At 45.5% G+C, this 25,341-nt stretch overlaps 1 protein-coding gene across 5 annotated transcripts in view; it reads right to left on the reverse strand.

Annotated features, from left to right (window-relative positions):
* SESTD1 (SEC14 and spectrin domain containing 1) overlaps positions 1-25,341 on the reverse strand; it is a 177,524-nt gene that overhangs the window by 48,074 nt on the left and 104,109 nt on the right. For all 5 annotated transcript variants that reach the window (XM_073577473.1, XM_073577469.1, XM_073577472.1 and 2 more), the window contains exons 6-8: positions 13,040-13,153; positions 11,808-11,905; positions 2,106-2,161 (exon numbers count right to left, since the gene is read on the reverse strand). In XM_073577473.1, the coding sequence (XP_073433574.1) occupies positions 2,106-2,161; positions 11,808-11,905; positions 13,040-13,153 (268 nt within the window). The remainder of the gene's footprint in view (positions 1-2,105; positions 2,162-11,807; positions 11,906-13,039; positions 13,154-25,341) is intronic.

Here is a 25,341-nt window from a genome sequence, read left to right on the forward strand (position 1 = left end):
GTACACACAGTATCATGTATACATGTACAGTGGGTACGGAAAGTATTCAGACCCCATTAAATTTTTCATTCTTTGTTTCATTGCAGCCATTTGGTAAATTCAACAAAGGTCTTTTTTTTTTTCATTAATGTACACTCTGCACCCCATCTTGACTGAAAAAACAGAAATGTAGAAATTTTTAGATTAAAAAAGAAAAACTGAAATATGACATGGTCATAAGTATTCAGACCCTTTCCTCAGACACTCATATTTAAGTCACATGCGGTCCATTTCCTTGTGATCCTCCTTAAGATGGTTCTATTCCTTCATTGGAGTCCAGCTGTGTTTAATTAAACTCATAGGACTTGATTTGTAAAGGCGCACACCTGTCTATATAAGACCTCACAGCTCACAGTGCATGTCAGACCAAATGAGAATCATGAGGTCAAAGGAACTGGCCAAGGAGCTCAGAGACAGAATTGTGGCAAGGCACAGATCTGGCCAAGGTTACAAAAGAATTTCTGCAGTACTCAAGGTTCCTAAGAGCACAGTCCTTAAATGGAAGAAGTTTGGGACCACCAGAAGTCTTCCTAGACCTGACCGTCCAGCCAAACTGAGCAATCGTGGGAGAAGAGCCTTGGTGAGCGGGGTAAAGAAGAACCCTAAGATCACTGTGGCTGAGCTCAACAGATGCAGTAGGGAGATGGAAGAAAGTTCCACAAAGTCAACTATCAGTCGGGTCTTTATGGCAGAGTGGCCTGATGGAAGCCTCTCCTCAGTGCCAGACATATGAAAGCCCGCATAGAGTTTGCTAAAAAACACATGAAGGACTCCCAGACTATGAGAAATAAGATTCTCTGATCTGATGAGACGAAGATAGAACTTTTTGGTGATAATTCTAAGTGGTATATGTGGAAAAAAAACAGGCACTGCTCATCACTTGCTCAATACAATCCCAACAGTGAAACATGGTGGTGGCAGCATCATGCTATGGGGGTGTTTTTCAGCTGCAGAGACAGGACGACTGGTTGCAATTAAAGGAAACATGAATGCTGCCAAGTACAGAAATATCCTGGATGAAAACCTCTTCCAGAGTGCTCTGGACCTCAGACTTGGCCAAAGGTTCACCTTCCAACAAGACAATGACCCTAAGCACACAGCTAAAATAACAAAGGAGTGGCTTCAGAACAACTCTGTGACCATTCTTGACTGGCCCAGCCAGATCCATGACCTGACCCAATTGCTTATCTCTGGAAAGACCTGAAAATGGCTGTCCACCAACGTTCACCATCCAACCTGACGGAACTGGAGAGGATCTGCAAGGAAGAATGGCAGAGGAGCCCTAAATCCAGGGGTGAAAAACTTGTTGCATCATTCCCAAGAAGGCTCATGGCTGTACTAGCTTAAAAGGGAGCTACTACTCAATACTGAGCAAAGGGTCTGAATACTTATGACCATGTGATATTTCAGTTTTTCTCTTTTCATAAGTTGGACCAGCATACATTAAAAAAATAAAATAAAACCAGTCCTTATCTCCCGGAATGGCGTCACTTCTCCGCTCTCAGTCCTGAGTCCCCTGCCAGTCTCTTGACATAAGAAACGCTGATGGGCTGCAGAGTTGACATTTCTCTTCAAGCAGAAGAAACACTGTTCTTCCTCTTGGATGAGGTTGACAAAACTGCAGCTGACTGGCCGGTCATTTCACATTGTTTATGTCTGCAGTCTAGTGGGGAACACAGGGCTGAGAATACAGGAGCATCGCTGGTCCAGGGGGCAAGTAAAAAAAAAAAAAAAAAAAAAAAAACAAAAAACTTTTTATAGCTAGCTCTCTGGGGCAATCACAAGGCGTTGTCCTATAGTGGACAACCCCTTTAAGGACTCTAATGTTTTATTATACATACTTAGTACATTATTGAATATGCCAGCAAGAGCCTCAACAAGCTGCACTCCCCATCACAACCACTGTGTGACCATGAAAGAGCATAAACATCACCCAACAGAGTACCACTCTAAAAAAAAAAATGGAAAACTCTTCTACCATTTATCTCAGGACATGTTGAGCCAAGAGGAAAGGGTAAGGAAGGATGTATTTGTATAGATCATTTTTATAATTGAACACATCTCACCTGTTTGTAGAACCGTTTCTGGATCAACAGAGGGAAGGTAATTGAAATCCATTGACCTTGAGATGAAAAGGAAACATTGGTTTTCATTACTTCCAATGCATATATCACGTGTTCTAATTTCAGTACGTTACACAGACACAAGAGTAACACATCAGACAAGAAAACTGTAGGCAATTTTCATCTTTTACTTAAATTGCTCCCTCACCAGGAAGAAGTGATGTACTTCACAGAGCAGCGCGCCTGGGTGGGAAGCAAACTCCCAGATGGTGCATACGGCCAGAATCGGCAGAATAGAGAGGACGACTATGCTGAGCTTATAAAGATGTTCATTTAAACTAATAAAAGAAATCTTCAGGTCAGAAAGGAAAACAAAAAATAGGATAACGTATTTTTTGGACTACAAGATGCATTTTTAAACAAGAAAAACGCTTGTTAAAATGTGTGTGCATCTTATAGTCCGGAGGCAGCGTCCTGTGATGGAGGAGAATGCAGACCCCCAAGTCCTTCCCAATCACAGAGAAAGCTGCCCTCCTGACATACACTGATCTATGTGATTGGTGCAGCGCTGGAGAGGAAACTGATGGGACTGAACTGAGGCTGCAGGACCTTCTGCATCAGTAATTCCAGGACCTTTCAGGTCATGTGACTGAACACATGACTTGGAAGGTGCTTGAGTTAATCAAGTGGAAGGTCCTGCAAATGCTCAGCTCGTACAGCCTCTGAACAGGTCCCGATCAGGAACTGCAGGATGTGGCCATGTATAGTGTGTGCGTGAGCATGTCTATATGTGCATGTAGCAGAGCGGTGTATGTCCATATGGGCCTGTAGCAGAGCTGTGTATGTCTATATGTGTATGTAGTAGAGCTGTGTATGTCTATGGCCCTGTAACAGAGCTGTGTATGTCTATGGGCCTGTAACAGAGCTGTGTATATCTATGGGCATGTAGCAGATCTGTGTATGTCTATGGGCATGCAGCAGAGCTGTGTATATCTATGGGCATGTAGCAGAGCTGTGTATATCTATGGGCATGTAGCAGAGCTGTGTATGTCTATGGGCATGTAGCAGAGCGGTCTATATCTATGGGCATGTAGCAGGCTGTGTATGTCCATGGGCATGTAGCAGAGCGGTGTATGTCTATATGGGCCTGTAGCAGAGCTGTGTATGTCTATATGTGTATGTAGTAGAGCTGTGTATGTCTATGGGCATGTAGCAGAGCTGTGTATGTCTATGGGCATGTAGCAGAGCTGTGTATGTCTATGAGCATGTAGCAGCGCTGAGTTTGTCTATGGGCATGTAGCAGAGCTGTGTACACTGCGTACACTGCAGAATTATTAGGCAAGTTGTATTTGAGAGGATTATTTTTATTATTGAACAACAACTATGTTCTCAATCAACCCAAAAGACTCAAATATCAAAGCTTAATATTTCTGGAAGTTGGAGTGGGGTTTTTTAGATTTGGCTATCTTAGGAGGATATCTGTTTTTCAGGTAACTATTACTGTGCAGAATTATTAGGCAACTTAATAAAAAACCAAATATATACCCATCTCACTTGTTTATTTTCACCAGGTAAACCAATATAACACAAAATTTAGAAATAACATTTCTGACATTCAAAAAAAAACACAAAAAAATCAGTGACCACCTTTATATAGCCACCTTTCTTTACGATGAAACTCAAAAGCCTTCCATCCATAGACTCTGTCAGTTGCTTGATCTGTTTACGATCAACATTGCGTGCCGCAGCCACCACAGCCTCCCAGACACTGTTCCGAGAGGTGTACTGTTTTCCCTCCCTGTAGATCTCACATTTTATGAGTGACCACAGGTTCTCTATGGGGTTCAGATCAGGTGAACAAGGGGGCCATGTCATTATTTTTTCTTCTTTTAGACCTTTACTGGCCAGCCACGCTGTGGAGTATTTGGATGCATGTGATGGAGCATTGTCCTGCAGGAAAATCATGTTTTTCTTGAACGATACCGACTTCTTCCTGTACCACTGCTTGAAGGTGTCTTCCAGAACCTGGCAGTAGGTCTGGGAGTTGAGCTTCACTCCATCCTCAACCCGAAAAGGTCCCACAAGTTCATCTTTGATGATACCAGCCCATACCAGTACCCCACCTCCACCTTGCTGGCGTCTGAGTCGGAGTGGAGCTCTCTGCCCTTTACTGATCCAGCCTCGGGCCCATCAAGAGTCACTCTCATTTCATCAGTCCATAAAACCTTAGAAGAATCAGTCTTAACATATTTCTTGTCCCAGTCTTGACGTTTTTTCTTATGTTTCTTGTTGAAAGGTGGTCGTTTTCCAGCCTTCCTTACCTTGCCCACGTCCCTGAGTATGGCACACCTTGAGCTTTTTGATGCTCCAGTAACGTTGCAGCTCTGAAATATGGCAAAACTGGTGGCATCTTGGCAGCTTCACGCTTGATTTTCCTCAATTCATGGGCAGTTATTTTGCGCCTTTTTTTATCAACACGCTTCTTGCGACCCTGTTGGCTATTTGCCATGAAACGCTTGATTGTTTGGTGATGACGCTTCAAAAGTTTGGCAATTTCAAGACTGCTGCATCCCTCTGCAAGACATCTCACAATTTTTTCATTTTTCAGAGTCCGTCAAATCTTTTTTCAGACCCATTTTGCCAAAGGAAAAGAAGTTGCCTAATAATTACGCACACCTTATATAGGGTGTTGATGTAATTAGACCACACCCCTCTCGTTACAGAGATGCAAATCACCTGATTTACATAACTGGCAGTTGGCTTTCAAGCCTATACAGCTTGGAGAAGGACAACATGTATAAAAGGATGATGTGATCAAAAGATGGATTTTTGGTTCTTACCGTAAAATTTCTTTCTTGGAGCCGTCATTGGGGGACACAGATTACCATGGGTGTATGCTGCTGCTAGGAGACGGACACTATGCAAAAACAAGAAAATTAGCTCCTCCCCGGCAGTATACACCCACCGACAGATACCAAGTACCTCAGTTGGTGAGAAAGCAGTAGGAGAAGCCACGGAACTTTAAACATATGTACCAACCCAACAAGGAGCTCAAAGCCCAACACGGTACAACTTAAACAGGGAGGGTGCTGTGTCCCCCAATGAAGGCTCCAAGAAAGAGATTTTACGGTAAGAACCAAAAATCCATCTTTTTTTATCGCCTTATTGGGGGACACAGATTACCATGGGACGTTCCAAAGCAGTCCCAAGGGCGGGAACAGCAATAAAGAACGAAAGAACCGGAAAGGCTTAGGTCGGCCGGTGAGCCACCGCCGCCTGCAGAACCTTCCTACCAACAACTGCATCAGACGAGGCCTGGGTATGAACCCTGTAGAACCTCGCAAAAGTGAGAAAGGACGACCAGGTCGCGGCCCTGCAAATCTGTAACGCCAAAGCCTGGTGACGCACAGCCCACGAAGCCGCCACAGCCCGGGTAGAGTGGGCTCTCACTCCCGGAAGGTGCCGCTTTTCCTGAAGTCGGTACGCTTCCAGAATGGTAGAACGAAACCAGCGAGCTATCGTGGATTTGGACGCCGGAACCCTTCCCGGCGACCTTCATAGAAGACTAGCAAGGAATCGGATTGACGAAAAGAAGCAGTCCTGGCGAGATAAGCACGCAAGGTTCTGACTACATCTAGTTTGTGGAGGACTTCTCAATAGGGTGAGACGGAGCCGGGCAAAAAGATGTAAGAACGATATCCTCATTGATGTGGAAAGAGGATACGACCTTTGGGAGAAAGGAAGAAACGAGCCTGAGAATGACCTTATCCTGATGGAGAATCAGGTACGGGGAACGGCATGACAAGGCCGCCAATTCAAAAACTCTTCTGATGGATGTAATGGCAATCAAGAAAGTTACCTTCCACGAGAGAAGGGATAAAGGAATGTCCTGGATAAGCTCGAACGGCGCCTTTTGGAGAGCGCTAAGGACGAGATTGAGATCCCACGGATCTATCAGCGAATGATGCGGAGGAGCCACATGGGCGACCCCTTGGAGAAAAGTCTTAACCTTCGGTAAGGCCGCCAGCTCTCTTTGGAAGAGGATAGAACGGGGTGGAGACCTGGCCCTTGAGGGTACTGAGGGACAGACCCGCATTTAAACCAGACTGGAGGAACCACAGAATAGATGGAATGGAAAAGGACATAGGAAAGACATTTTTACCGTCGCACCAACGGAAAAAGGCCTTCCAGCACCTATGGTAAATGCGAGAAGAGGCCGGTTTTCTGGCTTTGATCATAGTCTGAATCACCTGGTCAGACAAACCTGATTCTCTCCGGATCGCGGCCTCAATGGCCATGCCGTTAAATTCAGAGACTGAGAATTCTCGTGGTAAAGGGGGCCTTGAAGAGAAGATCCGGACGGTCTGGAAGCCTCCAGGGAACGTCCGCGAGCATGTTCACCAGCTCCGCGTACCAAGAGCGTCTTGGCCAGTCTGGGACCACCAGAATCACTGGTACGCCTTCCGATTTGATCTTTTTGACCACTCGAGGGATCAAGGCAAGAAGCGGAAATAGATAAGGAAGTCGGAACTGGGACCACGGAATTATCAGGGCGTCGCAAGAGACGGCTAGAGGGTCCCTGGACCTGGCTACGAAGTGCGGAACTTTGTGGTTCATCCGAGATGCCATGAGATCGACATCTGGGGTGTCCCAGCGCTGGCATATCTGATGGAAGACTGAGGGGTGAAGGGCCCATTCGCCTGATGCTAGACTTTGACGACTTAAAGTAGGCCGCCCAATTTTCCACCCCTGGAATGTGAACGGCGGAGGTCGCAGGAGCGTGACGTTCTGCCCAGCGCAGAATCTTGGCTACTGCCATTACTTGCTTGCTGCGCGTGCCCCCCTGGTGGTCAATGTATGCCACAGCCGTGGCGTTGTCCGACTGAATGCGGACCGGCTTGCCGAGGAAGAGAGGCTGCCAGTGAAGAAGAGCCAGGAAGATTGCTCTGATCTCCAGAAGATTGATGGGGAGAAGAGCCTCCTGCGGGTTCCACCGGCCTCGAGACGTTTTTAGATGGCACACCACTCCCCACCCTAGAAGGCTGGCATCGGTGGTGATGACTTGCCATTGAAGCGGAAGAAAGGACCTCCCTTGAAGGACTGACTCTGGCCTTGCCCACCAAGTCAGGGATTGTCTCACTCTGAGGGGAAGGAGAATGGGATGGTCCAAGGACAGCGAGGTCTTGTCCCAGGCCAAAAGAAGAGCCAACTGGAGGGGACGAAGATGAAATTGTGCAAAGGGCACCGCTTCCATGGAAGCTACCATCTTCCTCAGAACCTTCATGCAGGACCGAAGGGGAATGGGCGTTGGCCGCTTGAGAAGTCGGATCCCTTTGGAAAGAGCTGCAAATCTCTCCTTTGGAAGAAACACACGGGCTAGATTTGTGTCGAATTCCATGCCTAGGAAGGTCAGGAGCTGTGTGGGGATCAAAATGGACTTTCCTTTGTTGATTATCCACCAGAGACGGCAAAGAGTGTCTAGGACTATCTGAAGACTCTGAAGACAGTCTTGCCGGGACGATGCCTTGATCAAAAGGTCGTCCAGATAAGGGATGATGAGGATCCCCCTGGAGTGGAGGATGGCCATGACTGTCGCCATCACCTTCGGGAAAACCCGGGAGCGGAGGCCAGACCGAAAAGGAATAGCCGTGAACTGGTAGTGGTCTTCCTGAATCGCAAAACGAAGGTATTTCTGATGTTGCAAACACACAGGGATGTGAAGGTAGGCATCCCGTATGTCCACAGAACAGAGAAATTCCTTGTGTTCCATTGAGGCTATCACCGACCGAAGAGACTCCATTCTGAAGTGGAAAATCTTTACGTGGCGATTGAGCAATTTGAGGTCCAGGATTGGCCGAAAAGAACCGTCTTTTTTTTTTTTTTTTTTTTTTGGGACAACGAAGAGATTTGAGTAAAAGCCTGAAAATCGTTCGTGTGCGGGAACCGGAACGATCACTCCGGCGGCAAGGAGAGAGGAGACGGCTTGAAAGGATCCTGGAATGTGAGACCGCTGTCTTGGAGGTCGGGACAGGAAAAAACGTCCCTTTGGCGGAGACGCAAACTCGATCTTGTATCCGGATGTCATGATTTCCCTGACCCAAGCGTCGTCGACAACGAACAGCAGGCGTCCATGAAAAAGGAAAGTCTGCCTCCCACCCTGGAAGAAATTCCAGGTGGGGGTGACCCGCCACTTGGAGGCAAACCTACCGGACCGGGTACCTGACGACCTGGGGTATTGACCTCTGGATCTCCAGCGGGGAGCGGGTTTGTAAGATGGTCTTTTCTGCTCTCGCTCCTTAGAGGCGGAAGGCCGATCTTTGAGGTAGTGTCCGCATTCCATGACTTTAGGCAAAGGACTCGGCGTACGGCCGCTATGTTGCTGTTAGCCCTTGCCACGCACCCAGCTGCATCTAGGGCGGCGGCCAAAAGGTATTTAACCGCATTATTAATTTGATCTGCCAGATACTCCAACTCGTCCTGAGGAGCTGCTGCTAAGATGCCCCTGCGAAGAATCTTTGCCCAAGCAGAGATGACCTTTGCTACCCAGGCAGGTGCGAAAATCGGACAGAGGGAGGCACCAGATGCCTCAAAAATTGATTTAGCTAGAGACTCTATTTGTCTGTGTGTTGGATCCTTAAGTGATGCCCCATCCGGGAGGGATAGGACCGTCTTTGAGGCTATGCGAGAGACAGGAGGATCCACTTCGGGGGCTTTGGACCATTTTGCGCGTAAATCCGCATCAAAGGAGTACAGGACATCTAAGTAACTGCGGCCTGAGAAGCGCTGCTCGGGGTGCTCCCAGTGTTTGGTCAGTGTAGTATCAAACTCTTTATGGTTTGGGAAAGTTTGGGATGGAGGCCTTGCCCGCTTAAATGGAATGGAACATTCCTGAGAAGGGGGCTTGTCGTGTTTAATTTCTAAGGTTGGAAAGATAGCTGAAAGGAGGCTATCGACCATCTTCCGAGTTTTAAACATGCCATCTGCTTCTGAACTAGATCCCGATTGGGGATCCTCATCTGACCTAGTGTCGTCTCCTGAAGAGGGAGAAGGGCACCTGGGAGAAGCAGCTGGGCCTAGAGAGCTGGAAGACGAGCCAAAGAGAACACGCTTCCTAGTAATTCTACTCGATCTGTCCCTCTGAAGGTCACGGTCAGGTGCAGACGACTCACCTTGCGAGGCGGTTGGTGCACAGGTGGCTGTAGATACCTGAGGCAAACGTTCTAGGACGTTCTAGAGCTGTGTATGTCTATGTGCATGTAGCAGAGCGGTGCATGTCTATGGGCTTGTAGCAGAGCGGTGCATGTCTATGGGCATGTAGCAGAGATGTGTATGTCTATGTGCATATGTAGCAGAGAAGTATCTATGTATATGTGCATATGTAGCAGAGCTGTGTGTCAACACTCCATTTACTAGTCAAAGCTCTCATTAGCAAAGGAATAGGGGAGGTTATAAATGCCTTTTTAAAGTATTTATTTAACTGGATTATGTTATACAGGGCTGGTTAGGGAGGGAGCTAATCACACATAGCTGAATGCTCCTGGATTGGAGGGCATGGGGGACCTGACAGGTTCCCTTTAAAATTGGTGATAATGACCTCTCCACTTTACACCACTAGGGAAGTTTTAATTAATAGGAAAAAATGTTTTTTCCTATTTTCTGCTGTCTAAACCTGGAGTGCGTCTTATGGTAAGGCGAGTCTTACAGTTCGAAAGATACGGTAAATGCTTTAAAAAGGTTATTCAGAACTATTTTTTTTTTTTTTTTACTATGGGCCTAAAAATTAATAAGCAGGTAGTTGTTAACAGAGGCAGCTACATGCGCCCAAGAAGTGATCGCTGCAGCCAATCAGAAGTTTCAGCGCTCATCTGCTGTACTTCTGACATCACCACTCAGCGATGGGAGCCATGATGACAGTACTAGGGCCTGTGACAGCCACTGACTGCATGGAACCAGAGACTGGTACAGCATTGCAGACTTGGCACTTGATCGCCTGGGAAAAATTAGGTGAACTTTTATTTACTAATGTTTAATATATTGGCAGTTGTTTAGAATAAACTCAGATTAGATAACCCCATTCAATACTATCTGCATATATACAGTTAAGCAGACATATCCGCTGTGGGGATCACACTGCATACAGATCTCAACGAGATCCAAAACACTTGTATAAAACCCTGTGTGGTGGGGTTTGACCCACTGATGACAGAAAAAAATATTACAATTCTTTGTTTGCTACTAGCTTGGCCCGTGAAAAATTTTCGCACATTGGTCGTCGGGGGGCGCAGGCAATTTCAGAGAACGTAAGCTGGTCAAATGTAAATGTATTTCATGAGCTGATGAACACAGACAGTTATTTATATACGTAGATTGGTAATACAATACATTGGTTTGATAAGTAGAGGCCAAAAATGTCTTCCGGTTGAGGTGCCACCTGCAGGTCATTGTGTCTTTCTGCAGGTTTATGAAAATGAATGTTTAAACTGTATTTCGTGATAAAATCGTGAATGTGTGGTTTGTTTGGCTGTTTATTGCTGAAGGGAGCGAGTTTACCTTTCAAATGATGTATCATGTGTGTGTGGGGCGAAGTAATCAGCGAAAAAGCAGTGCATGTTTACAAATGTGTTGGTAGTGTGCTCTGGGGTACTGTGGTGCCACCTGCAGGTCATTTTTCCTTACTGCAGGTTTATGAAAATTAATGTTTAAACTGTATTTTGTGATCACATTGTGGATGTGTGGTTTGTTTGGCTATTTTCTTGCTGAAAGGGGGCAAGTTTACCTTTCAAATGGTGTATCATTTGTGTGTGTGTGGGTGCAGTATAAACGGAGATAAAAGTAATCACCGAAAAACAGTGTTTAGAAATAATAGAATAGATTAAACATTTTTGAGGCACATTTTATTTTTTCTTTCATTTTCTATAAGGCTGCATTATTTTTGTATATGATTCTGCCTAGAAACCACCTGTCCTTCCCAGCTTGTCCTTCTCTTTATTGAGGTTGGCTAACCCAAGGTGAGGTTTTTAGCAAAATAGTGTTGATCAAGTTCCCTATATAATTTACATGTACTATTACCATTTACTTACAACATGGTATGTGCTCGTTTTCTTTTTTATTGTGTGGTGATTGTGGTGGGGGACTGTCTGTGAAATGGCTACAGTGTGAATGTGTGCTTACACATTGCACGTATACCAACTCATGCTCCGGCTCATTTCTTTGTTTTTCCTGTGTTTTTTGTACTTTGTACATACAGGGGCATGGCCCCCTTTTTGAGCTAGGCATTTAACCTTTATAGCTGCCCATGGGCAGATGTCTGAACAGTCAGGGTTGGTTCCCTCTCTGCACTTACCTATATTGAGGTTCGCTGACACAAGGCGAGATAGGATTGAACTAGATACTAGAGATAGATCGTCTAGATTGGGTACACCTTGTCATTGTGGGATGACTTTTTTACATTGATCAAAATAGTGTTAACTAAGTACTAAGTACTAGTGATGAGTGAATATGCTTGGGTGCATTATTTGAAGAAAACGAAGCCCCCCGCAGATGCTGTGTGGATGCACCTTTCATCACTGAATGGCTCTTGACGCTCCGTCCTCTGCTGGTTCGGGAAGGCAGGCAGCACGCACTGCTTTTTGGATAATGGGATTTATGATGATAGCGCCGCACAGCACAAGTACAAGCAAAGTACAATCAGTTTGTTTCGCAAACCTGTCTTTCTCGTTCTGATTTCCCTTATCGCTTCCATTGTTGATAACAGCCAGCTCGTCCAGAAGCGATGTCGACTCTTTTGTGAACTTCTCGAATACCTGCAATGCACAGGCAAAACATTATCTCATACAAAAGAGGAAGAACTACTATTCGGTTTGGCAGAATGAATACAAATGACATATTAGACGCAGAAACGCTACCAGCACGACCCATTACAAAAAGAAAAAAAAGAACAATACTGCTGACGGGAATAAAATAAAGCCCGCAATGTACGCACTAATAACCCATCCTAGCTGAATTTACAGACAACTCATCATCATTGTTTAAATCAGAATTGGTGTTAAATTTAATCTTTAAAAAAGGCATTATTTTTATTTTTTCGTATCACAATCTGTAGTTATTAAAAAAAAAAAAAAATACTGCAATTTTCACATTGGCCACTGGGTCTATTTTAGACTCAAACTTCCTGTTCTATATACAAGACTGTTCAGAAGTCTGATTATCATCAGAGGCAGGATTAAAATAACAGGTGACACCTCTATACACAGGATTCACCATTCACAAAATGCACCTGTCACAGTTGACCCAGCTCCTCCTCTCGTCACAATGAACTTTGCACACGCTCATTAGAGGCTTCAATACAAAAGATAGTGATGTGCGAACGTGCTCAGATAAGGTGTTATCTGAGCATGCTCAGGTGTTAACTAAGTGTCTTCAGCGTGCTCGATAAATATGTTCGAGTCGTCATGGCTGCATGTCTCGGGGTTGTTCGACAGGTAAAACACATGCAGGGATTTCCTGTTGGTTAGGCAATCTCTGCATGTGTTGTGGCTGTTGAACAGCATGCAGCCGCGGGGACTCAAACATAGTATTAGAACACGCCAAAGACACTTGGTTAGGACCCGAGCATGCTCAGATAACACCTTTTCCCAGCACGTCTGATTCTGTTCCTTGTGATCAATGCATGTAAATTCCCTGAAAAAAAAAACATAAAGGAGGATTCTAAAATATATTTATCGAGATATATATATATATATATATATAAATAGAGAGATATATATATCTCTCTCTCTCTCTATCTCGACACATAAACAGATAAATGTAACATAGAAACCAACTGATTAAAACAAGAGGTCATTTTCTGATGATACATTCCCTTTAAATTTAATAAATCAGTAATGATAACTACGTAACAGAGGTGTGTATGTAATTTCGCTTTGATTTTTACTTACTAGTCTCTTATTCAGCCAATCCATATGATCATAAGTAAGGCTTCCTCCAAACTCTTCTGTGAGCTGGGAAGGTTCTATGTACCTTGTCAGCTTATTACCGGACACCAAGATCACCTAGAAAAAAGCACAATAAGTGTGATAAAAAATAAACTGTCTGCGCCCACTCCCCAAAATGTTACATCAACCTGGATATTATCTAACAGATGGAACACACGTTACAGAACGGACCATTAAACACTCAAACTCTTGAGCACAAGATAGAAAATGTCTCTTCACACTTCAAAGTTTCCTTTAGTGCAGACCATAAGATGTGCAGCGTTTCCACATTAGGTAGGATGTTACATTTACAGTTTATTCACACGACCATATAATAGAAATGCGGTGCCATGTTAGTGCATAGAGGAAGTATTTTCCCATATCAGCGGGGAGGAGGCAGAATATTTGACAAACTTTTGTGTCAAACCACAAAACATGCGGCCACGGGGACTTGAACATGTCACTTGGACGAGCACCTGCGCTCATCACTTGTTGTACGCAAGTCATTTGTGGGAGACTGCCTTAGTAAGAGGACTGTGTGTATTATGTAACCCAGAAAAAGGACACAGACACAATCGCTTCTAAAGGTTGAATTTGAAAAGGACATAGCTGCCTCTAAAAGTTTAATCTGCTAGAGGGCGACAAAGCTGCTTCTAAAGGGTTTATATCAGAGTCTCTTGCTGCACAAAGCCCAGCAGATATACTGAGGAGACATTGTGACAGCAATGACAACTGAGAAAACTTTTCATTCTCTTCTTCCCTCTGCTGCTTTATAATAAAACAGGAATCTATATTACATAGCTTCAAATATGAAAATTTTGGAGAGCGCAAGTTCAACCAACTTCAACCTCAGTCTCTTTAAGGGCCAGAGTTTTTATTGCCAGATTTGAGAGTTTTTTTTATACTATTCATAATAATCTGTATATTTGAGAATGATTATGTTACGATTCCCTTTTACCACGTGAAGTTTCCTATGAGGCGATAGGTCCTTTTTACAAAGTTTCTCTATTGAAAAGGTTTTACTGGTCTCAATTAGCAAACAATTAGCAAAAAGATCTGGGGTACTGCCATCACAAGTAATTACATTGGTAAGACCATCAATCCATCGGGTTTTGGCTGTATAAGCCATATTCAAAATATATCTGTCACCAGTCCTTCTAAACACATGCACTCTCAGCTGAAAAAAGCATGTGTATGCATGGGGTGGCGAAAGTCTTACTAACTGAAGCTGATTTCAGGTGGATTCTGCTCAAAAAGAATTTGCATCGGATTTCTGCTGCGGATTCCAAAACAGCTTCATGTTGGATTTTTCTGATGTGTATTTACTCTGTGTGATCTTATCCACACAGTTCAGATTTCAGTTATGACAAGAATGCACATAATAAAATAAGCTATACTACTTGGGAGATGTCACTGTAGAAAGTGTACAAGCTACGGTAAACTGTAACCTATAAGGGTATTATGTGATTTGCAGATCTTTGTAAACTCATATACTGAATGTCACAATGCATAAATATTTCAGTTTTACAAATCTCTGGCTGTCAGCCACGGAATTTGATTAAAACCACAATATTGGATATGGATGAAAAGTCAACCCTTCATTCGCAAAAAATATCATCTAAATTCAAATTAATTTCATACTTTCACAGGCCGCTAGGTTTTTTACTTCTCAGGCTGTCCGGAACGGATAATTCTTTTACCCATGAAGCAAAATTTACATGACAGATCAAGAGATAACAATGACATGTGAAACAATTGGCCAAGAGGAACAAGTCAACAAAATTAGCCCAAAGCCACGACGTCCGTCCGCAGAAGAGTACAGAAATTAGAAAGTATATAAATCGGGTGGATGAAAATGTCACACATTGCTTAGTGGATATCCCCAGCCGCCGTCCTCATGATAATAGAAAGAGCGGATTTTCCTACCATCACATCACTATTCTAATAAGTGATTTGCATTATCAACGTAAAACAATATTATGTACATTTGAAGGCAGACACTAGAACTATTGCATTCTAAAGCCCCCGCTACACATAGCGATATCGCTAGCAATATCGCTGTAACGTCACCGATTTTGTGACGCAGCAGCGATATTGCTAGCGATATCGCTATGTCTGATACTTACCTCCGACCGGCTCCCCCGCTGCTCATCGCTGGTCGCGCGAGAACGTCCTGGGCCGTTTCTCTTCGGGCGCTTCCTGCTGGGCTTCCTGTGGCGCCGACGAGTGACGCGTGGACGCAGGCGGGAGGACGTCAGGATCGCCGCGTCTGACAGGTAAGTAGCGACCCCCGACCCCTGCGATGTCGCTGGTGAGATCTGCCTGTGTGGCAGCTCACTAGCGACCACTTAGCGATGCACCAGCGATCCATATCGTTGTCGGGATCGCTGGTGCATCGCTAAGTGTAACGGTACCCTAAGGGTGTGTGCACACGCTGCGGATTCTGCTGCGGTCAATTCTTTCTGCGGATTCCGCTGCAGTTTGCCATCTCCTCCATTGTGGAGATGAAAAACCGCAGGGCAGAACCGCAGGCCAATCCGCAGGTCTTTTGACCTGCAGATTTACCTGCGGATTTTACAAAATCCGCGCGGCCAAATCCGCACCCCAATCCGCAGCGTGTGCAAGTACAATTAATCGGGTGGTCTGTAAAAAAGAAAAAAAAGTTCTCACCCGACACAGGCAGAGATGTCTCCACCCGCCCCGCCCTCCGTTCCACCAGCAGCAGGACTGATTGTCTGCAGCAGTCAGGTGACTTGAGCAGTGTGCATCATCGGATGTTTTTCCAATCAGGCACTGCTCAAGTCGTCTCCTATTGCTTGATCGCTCAGTGCTAACCGTTAGCACTTCAAGACTTGTTCTCCTAAGAGCAACAGTGATAGACCTCAGACGTAGAACTGCTGACCCTTGAATCGCACTACGTCTCAGTGTATCCTACGAGATGCATCTTCATCCCATAGTAGACAGCAAACAAGGCAAAAATTACAGCTCTACGGTGTGCAGAAAAATGTATTTAATAGAATATCCAAGGGTTAAAATTCAGACATCAATTGTCATGTCCCAAAATCCACGTGTTTCAGATTACAGATGGCATCTGACCTGCATAGATCTACATTGTTTTTTTATGGATTTTTGTACATGACACACGATGTGTCCATATAAGGAGTCATATCATTGTAGCAGACTGGGCAGGGATCCGCCTGTTGGACTAGTCACCTCATGTGCTTTCAATCATGGATTTCCCTGGAACTTCGAGAAGTTTCACAATCATGGATTTCCCTGGAACGTTTCACATTCATGGACTTCCCTGGAATGTTGGAACGTCTCACAGTCATGGATTTCCCTGGAATGCCAGAACGTTTCATAATCATGGACTTCTTGGAATGCCGGAACGTTTCACAATCATGGATTTCGCTGGAATACCAAAACGTCTCACAGTCGTGGATTTCCCTGGAATGCCAGAACGTTTCATAATCACAGAGTTCTTGGAATGCCGGAATGTTTCACAGTCATGGACTTCCCTGGAATTCCGGAAAGTTTCACAATCATGGATTTCCCTGGAATGCCAAAACGTTTCACAATCATGGACTTCCCTGGAATGCAGGAACGTTTCACAATCATGGACTTTCATGGAATGCCGGGATGTTTCACAATCATGGACTTCCATGGAATGCAGGAACGTTTCACAATCATGGACTTCCCTGGAATGCCAGAACGTTTCAGAGTAAAACATAGATGTGTAGAATGCAGTAGTAGATCTCGGATTCATGCTCTCCGTGATTCGGGCAGCATGTATCAGCTTGCAAGTTGCCATCAATGCAAGTTGCTAAGGCAGCTTAGTGTTTCACTACTGATGTAAATACAACAAAAATAGCAGTACACAAGCATGGCCACATTTCCACCTCCTTATCGGTGTGTCACACAGGGGAAAAACACCCCAATTTAGGTAATTTATGGAGACCCTAAGTTGCAAAAGAACAGGCACACAGTGGAGTAACTACATTTATATCTACGGGCTGCTCACTTCATTTTCACATGAAGTATTTGGCTCATAAAGGAGAACCCAATGTTATTTTAGACCTTAATGATGTTATTCCCCAGTAATTCCAAAAACTGTTATTAATTATTAAGTAAATAATTTGTAAAAAAAACAAAACCACCAAGATCCCCCTGCAAGGAGCAATCCTTTGTACGCAAAATAACAAAGACATTTCTTGCTTTTTGTTGAATAAGAAAAGTTTTAGTTACATTTTTTTGTAAATGTCAAGCAGAGAACAAGTGTGGTTAGGAAATAGTCCTTCAGGATGTGAAATGTATTCAACGATGTCATAAAACCAGCACAGCGTTCAGAAGACTGGTGTATTTACCAATACACAGTATCTCACAAAAGTGAGTACACCCCTCACAATTTTGTAAGTATTTTATTATATATTTTCATAGGACAACATTGAAGATCTGACACTTTGATACAATGTACAGTAGTCCGTGTACAGCTTGTATAAGTGTAGATTTTGTGCCCTCTAAATAACTCAATACTCAGCTATTAATGTCTAAACTGATAGCAACAAAAGTGAGTACATCCCTAACTGAAAATGGCCAAATTGTGCCCAATTAGCCATTTACCCTCCCCATTGTAATGTGACTCATTAGTGCTACAAGTTCTCAGGTGTGAATGGGGAGCAGGTGTGTTACATTTGGTGTCATCGCTCTCACACCCTCTCACACTGGTCACTGGAAGGTCAACATGGCTCCTCATGGCAAACAACTGTCTGAGGATCTGAAAAAAAGAATTGTTGCTCTACATAAAGATGGCCGAGGCTATAAGAGCATTGCCAACACCCTGACACTGAGCTGCAGCACTGTGGCCAAGACCATATAGCGGTTTAACAAGACAGGTTCCACGCAGAACTGGCCTCACTATGATCAATCAAAGAAGTTGAGTGCACGTGTTCAGTGTTATATGCAGAGGTTGTCTTCTCAAAATGGACATATGAGTGCTGCCAGCATAGCTGCAGAGGTTAAAGAGGTGGGGGGGGGGTCCGCCTGTTCCTGCTCACACTATACACTGTATCACAATGGTCTGCATGGCTGTCGTCCCAGAAGGAAGAATGTTCTAAAGATGATGCACAAGAAAGCCAGCAAACCCTTGGCTGAAGACAAGCAGACTAAGGACATACATTAGTGGCACCATGTCCTGTGGTCTGATGAGACCAACTTATTTGGTTCAGATGGTGTCAAGCACGTGTGGTGGCAACCAGGTGAGGAGTACAAAGACAAGCGTGTGTGCCGGCAACCAGGTGAGGAGTACAAAGACAAGCGTATGTGGCGGCAACCAGGTGAGGAAAACAAAGACAATAGTCAGTGGCAGCAACCAGGTGATGAGTACAAAGACAAGCGTGCGTGGCGGCAACCAGGTGATGAGTACAAAGACAAGCGTGCGTGCCGGCAAACAGGTGAGGAGTACAAAGACAAGCGTGTGTGCCGGAAGCCAGGTGAGGAGTACAAAGACAATCGTGTGTGCCGGCAACCAAGTGAGGAATACAAAGACAAGCGTGTGTGGCGGCAACCAGGTGAGAAGTAAAAAGACAAGCGTGTGTGGTGGCAACCAGGTGAGGAGTACAAAGACAATAATCTGTGGCAGCAACCAGGTGATGAGTACAAAGACAAGCGTGCGTGCCGGCAAACAGGTGAGGAGTACAAAGAAAAGCGTGTGTGCCAGAAGCCAGGTGAGGAATACAAAGACAAGCGTGTGTGCCGGAAGCCAGGTGAGGAGTACAAAGACAAGCGTGTGTTCCAGCAACCAGGTGAGGAGTACAAAGACAATCGTGTGTTCCAGCAACCAGGTGAGGAGTACAAAGACAATCGTGTGTGCCGGCAACCAAGTGAGGAATACAAAGACAAGCGTGTGTGGCGACAACCAGGTGAGGAGTACAAAGACAAGCGTGTGTTCCGGCAACCAGGTGAGGAGTACAAAGACAAGAGCATGTGCCGGCAACCAGGTGAAGAGTAAAAAGACAATCGTGTGTGCCGGCAAACAGGTGAGGAGTACAAAGACAAGCGTGTGTGCCGGAAGCCAGGTGAGGAGTACAAAGACAAGCGTGTGTTCTGGCAACCAGGTGAGGAGTACAAAGACAAGCGTGTGTGCCGGAAGCCAGGTGAGGAGTACAAAGACAAGCGTGTGTTCCAGCAACCAGGTGAGGGTACAAAGACAAGAGTGTGTGCCGGCAACCAGGTGAGGAGTAAAAAGACAAGCGTGCGTGCCGGCAAACAGGTGAGGAGTACAAAGACAAGCGTGTGTGCCGGAAGCCAGGTGAGGAATACAAAGACAAGCGTGTGTGGCGGCAAACAGGTGAGGAGTACAAAGACAATCGTGTGTGCCGGCAACCAAGTGAGGAATACAAAGACAAGCGTGTGTGGCGGCAACCAGGTGAGGAGTAAAAAGACAAGCGTGTGTGGTGGCAACCAGGTGAGGAGTACAAAGACAAGCGTGTGTCCGGCAACCAGGTGAGGAGTACAAAGACAAGCGTGTGTTCCGGCAACCAGGTGAGGAGTACAAAGACAAGAGTGTGTGCCGGCAACCAGGTGAGGAGTAAAAAGACAAGCGTGTGTGCCGGCAACCAGGTGAGGAGTAAAAAGACAAGCGTGTGTGCCGGCAACCAGGTGAGGAGTACAAAGACAAGCGTGTGTGCCGGCAACCAGGTGAGGAGTACAAAGACAAGCGTGTGTTCCGGCAACCAGGTGAGGAGTACAAAGACAAGAGTGTGTGCCGGAAGCCAGGTGAGGAGTACAAAGACAAGCGTGTGTTCTGGCAACCAGGTGAGGAGTACAAAGACAAGCGTGTGTGCCGGAAGCCAGGTGAGGAGTACAAAGACAAGCGTGTGTTCCAGCAACCAGGTGAAGAGTACAAAGACAAGCGTGTGTGCCAGAAACCAGGTGAGGAGTACGCATTTCACAAATCGTCGTAAATCTTGAGCCTATGTAATGGATGCCAAGTAAGAGCAGAGTAAAATGCTATAATGCCTCACCGCCTATTAACCCAGACATGAAGCTGGTGCCGGCACATTACACAGTATGGGACATTGCTCTGCTCAGGTACAAGATTTGCGGCAATTTGGGGAGGACGTAGGATGCATCATCCACATCAATCAAGCCAGGAGGATGCCAACTGCAGAGATTGAGGTGGCTTGTGCTTCATTCAGCTTTATCTACTATCTCCTGCCCCAGCACCGTGATTGACATTCCTATAGTCTGGGCAAATCTACCATGTGATGCCATAAATATAACATATGCAGAGTTACCCTTGGGTAAACTTGCTCCATGTAGCAGAGGATGCTACAAACTGAGAGGACACAAAGCTGAAAGCCAGGCTTTTTCGACTGTAGGACTATGGAGACTGCAGCGTCTACTGAACATGTGCAAGATTTCAGAAGGAGGAGAGTGAGAAGAGCTTGTCATTCAACCAAGGTAGGTGGAGACAAAGTTTGCAGTTTGTATCCACTTGGACTCTTAAAATCTGGCAGTGTATGGCAAGGCTGGACTCTTAAAAATACTGAGTTTTCAGGAGGGAATATAGTCATTTGGAATTGGATTTGCAAAGCAACTACACCAGCCATCAAGGTGAGATGATGTATATAGGAGATGACTGTTAGATCTGGTGATGGACCTTTTTTAAGACCCATTTACACTGGTCCATGACAGGTAAAATGAGAGTTCACATGAAGGCTCATTCTCAATCTTTACCAGTTTGTGTCAGTTGATCTTGCACAGGAACACTCATTACGGGGGGAGGCTCATGCACCGTAAGATCCCAACACTGTCACAAAATGTGACGACCCAATAGGAGGTCGGTAGCAAACGGCACAACTCACACACAACGGGATGGTAATGGGGAAAGGAAAGCCCTACCGATAGGGAAATTAGAGATGGACACCTCCTGAGCTCCAACCTGATCAAGTCTCTGCACTCCCCTAACGCCCTAAGCGGGTCCTTCCACCCGTCGCCATCACGAAACTCGTCCCTCACTGCCACCTCACACTGCCCTGGCTAGTGCACCAGCCGGCAAGGGTGCTAGCCTCACCACTGCAGATGGTACAACACGGGGGGGGGGGGGGGGGGGGGGGCAGTGACAAACATGATAAGACAAGGTAATAACACAACTTAGCTTTACAACTTTCTCTTCTGAAAAGCACCACACAGCAGAAGAAAGGCATCAAGGTCATGAACTCACGAAACCAGCAGAAGCATCACTGCAGCCAGAAAGCTCTTTCCTCGGTCAACATAGATTGCACAATCACCAACAGTCAGCTGATGCATCAGGTGACTATTTAAAGGATGGAGGGGGTGGTCACCACCCACACCAGCTGACCAAGCAACTTAGCAATTGCAACACACTGTCTGCAAGGGAAACCGACATTAACCCCCACTGGCCTGAAAGCAAAAAATCAACACTTAAATAATAGCAGACCCAGACCTGCCACGCATCCAAAAATGGATCGTGACAGATGATGCTGTGCAAGATCTCAGGTGGGGGAACAGGTCATAGAGAAGAGTGACATGTCAGTCAGAGAGTAGGAGGAGAAAGAGGAGGCGAAATCCGAGAGCTGTACGTGAAGTCCAAGCGCCAGCCCTTGGGAGCTCATTTCTCATAAATTCACCGTTGGGTTTCAAGAAAACAGATGCGCTAACTTTTAATATAAAGGTATGGACGTCACCATGATTTCAGAAGTGTTACACAGATGACAATAGTTTAGGTGCTAAAAACCTGCTGACAGATCACCTTTAAGACACTGAAATAGAAATAAGGGATCGGTCCTATGAATGGCGAGAATAATGTGGGCATATAGGAAATCCAACATTCTGCTTCCTCGAGAACCATTATAATGGTCGAGTACAGGAAACACGGGCAGGGTCCGGCTGGTGCAATCAAACAATGACTGCGAACTTCAGAACAAAGACAATCTGTGTCACTCCGCAGCACGGAAACACAAGCTACACGTCCCCACCAAAGGAATGACTGTCAAATACAATGGAGAGGCTTCTACTTAATTACGTTTCTAAGTCATGTAGCCTCTTTTTATTACTTTATATCCTGCCGCCAATGATTCATTGTGACAAGAGTCACACATAGGACTCTACAGAGTCTTAATATTGCACGGTAAAGACGTTTCACCCCCTATGCATCCCCGGTAACTGGTGCATAGCGGGGAACGTTATATTAAACTATATGCAAATCGCACTTCTGTTACACCTCCCGTCTCCGGCGGACGATCACAGATCCACAATGTGCGATGAAGGTTTATAGTCGGTGTGTTTGCACGGCTCTGCTTGTTTGCATTGATTTGCTGTAATATATCTGTGATCCTTGGGAAAACATGGGCCGGGCATCAGACGAGCTACGACAGCTCCAGGGAATTTATTTACAATTTCTGCACTTTGCAGCAAGCGCAAAAAATGGTGGCGTACGTACGCTTCTACCTAATCCTGCTCCAGGGGTGGAAATTAAATTCAGGTTTTAGTATGAAAATGGTACAGCATGAAAATAAACTTATACAAGTGTTATTGGCGAATTATTATTCCTTAAAAATAATAGTAAAAATGGATATAAAAGGTGTTGTGTCATCACATATAACTAACCCCCTTCCTCGCCAGGAAAATTTTTAATTTTTCCGCATTTTTTCACTTAACCATGTAATGTACTAACAACTTAGAAAAAAAGTCCAACTGCAGAGAAATTATGCGATCGCGCTATCCTATACCGTTAGCAGGCCGTCAACGCTATGCGTTGAACGGGCTGCTAAAACGTAATGTGAACCCAGCCCAAGTTGTCGTGACCATGGATTCCAAAAGGTACTGCAACGCCCTGCACATGAGGTAAGCAACATAGCGAATCAGAAGAACAACCCTACATTTCTAATTGGAGGTATTTGCTCATACTATTACACCTACCACATATTGGGATAGGATCTTGGAGATGGGAATACCCCTTTAAGTTGATAGCTGCATTTAAAGGGAGGTGCTAGCTGTATAACACAGCAGGCACCAGAGCTACCGTACATATGGAGTGGGCTCAGCTCCTAAGTTTGCTGCATACACCTGCACCCTTCGCAGGACATACATGAACACCCTATGACAGGAAGGGAAGAAAACGGGTTCTCAGCAGTGATGGGCAAGTGTGCTCGGCACTGCTCATTACCCGACTGAGCATCAAGGTGATCAAACAAGCTTGTTACTTGGCCGAGTATCGGCGGTGCCCGAGTGCAATGCTAGAGTCCCTGTCCGGTATCTTTCCTGGCTGTAAGACAGCCAATCATGCAGGGATTGCCTGCCATACACAGAAATGCAGTAGCCATGATTGGCCGGCTGCATCGAGTCATCGGGCCTTTCACTTAGCGACGCACCAGCGATCCCGACAACAATATGACCTGGTAGGGATCGCTGGTGTGTCGCTAAATGATCGCTAGTAAGCTGCCAAACAGGCAGATCTCTTCAGCGACGCAGCAACGATCCAGCACAATCCAACACAGCAATGCATGCTGGCCAGCGGGACGGCAACGACGAAAAAATGGCCCAGGACATTCCTGCACGATCAGCAATATCCAGCAGGGGGGCCGGTCGCTGCTGCGTGTCACGAGATCGCAGGCGAGATGGCTGTTGCGTCACAAAATCGGTGACGAATTAGAGATCTCGCTATGCGAGACGGGGCCTTAAGACCCGGGGATCCACAGACCTCTGAAATCAGATGATAAAATGAATATTCACTGCTTCCCCCACCTATCTCTCGGCACCGAGTGTTGGGCGGGGGAAGCAATAAACATTCATTAAACATTTACATCTGCTTAACACTCAAAAGTCTGTTACTTAAAAAGCATACTGCCTGAGAATTCCAATTTATTAGAAAGTAAAGTTCCTGCGCAGGTCTGACGTAGCCCACGGCACCACGATCACCAATCCGACATCCTCAGCATATGAAGCCTCGATCACAGCACGAAGCTAGATATGCTGTAGCTGCTGGTTCTCACGCTAAGGCTACGTGCACACGCTGCGGATTCCGCTGCAGTTTTGGCCGCTGCGGACCCGCAGCAGTTTTAGCTGCGGTGTACAGTACCCATTCAAATGAATGGTAAAAAAAAACCGCTGTGTAGACGTTGCGGAAAAATCCGCGCGGAATTGCTGCGGTTTTGAAACCGCAGAAAGAATTGACATGTCAATTCTTTCTGCGGAATCCGCAGCGGGTTCCTATCTCCACCATTGTGGAGATGGTGAATCCGCAGGACCAAACCGCAGGCAAAACCGCAGATAATCCGCAGGTCTTTTGACCTGCGGATTATCTGCGGTTTTTGCAAAATCCGTGCGGATTAATCCGCAGCGGATTCCGCAGCGTCTGCACACACCCTAAGGGTAGCGTGAGAGCCAGCCACTGTGATGAGCGGTGACATCAGGAAGGTTACCACGGGTCACATGCGTCAGTTCCTACACTGCCCTCCATGTGACCTTCCTGACTCAGCCGTCATATGTAGTAGAGTCGTGGGACCTCGATGTTGATGGCATCGGACCTGCCAGGGAGTGTTATTGGGGTAAAAAATTGGTAAAAGAGGGGATTTGTCTGGGAGTGTTTTTTCTTTTAAATAAAGGACTTTGTGTGTTTTCTTTTTTACTTACTGGGTTAGTAATAGGGGTGTCTGACTGACGCCTCTGCATTACTAACCCGGGGCTGTGTGTTAGCAGGAGCTGCTCACAACCCCAAAAACAATTACCCCGATGGCCACTGCTCCAGGGCAATCGGGAAGAGCCGAGGCTAAGTGCCAGAATTATTTAATCAAATATCATGTGCCACTGCAGGGGCTGTTACGGGCTTGTATTTTTAGGCTGGAGACAGCCCAATAACCATGGCCCTCCCCAGTCTGATAATATATGCCTGCAGCTGTCTGCCTTCCCTTAGCTGGTTATTAAGACTTGGGGGGACCCCCACATCATCTTTTTAATTCATTCTTAGATAGGTGCTGAATATCTGTAGGCTATTTCTCTCTCTGTATCTATCGATCCATCCTTTTTTATCTCTTTATATAAGCCATTTTTCCTTTTTTTTTTTTTTAACAACTGGCTTTAAACAACAATAAAAAACACTGCAAAAATGCAACGTGTGCACACAACTGGGATACTTTAAGGTTACTAGAGTTCCCAGGTGCTGTGACACCTGAAGGCTGTCAACTAAAATTACCAGAGTTCACAGCCTCCAGATGTTCCAGCAGCTGGGAACTCCAGTAACCTTA

The sequence above is a fragment of the Dendrobates tinctorius genome, unplaced genomic scaffold (genome assembly GCF_039654945.1).
Source record: "Dendrobates tinctorius isolate UK_male_01 unplaced genomic scaffold, ASM3965494v1 ptg000056l, whole genome shotgun sequence".
NCBI classification, from domain to species: Eukaryota; Metazoa; Chordata; class Amphibia; order Anura; family Dendrobatidae; genus Dendrobates; species Dendrobates tinctorius.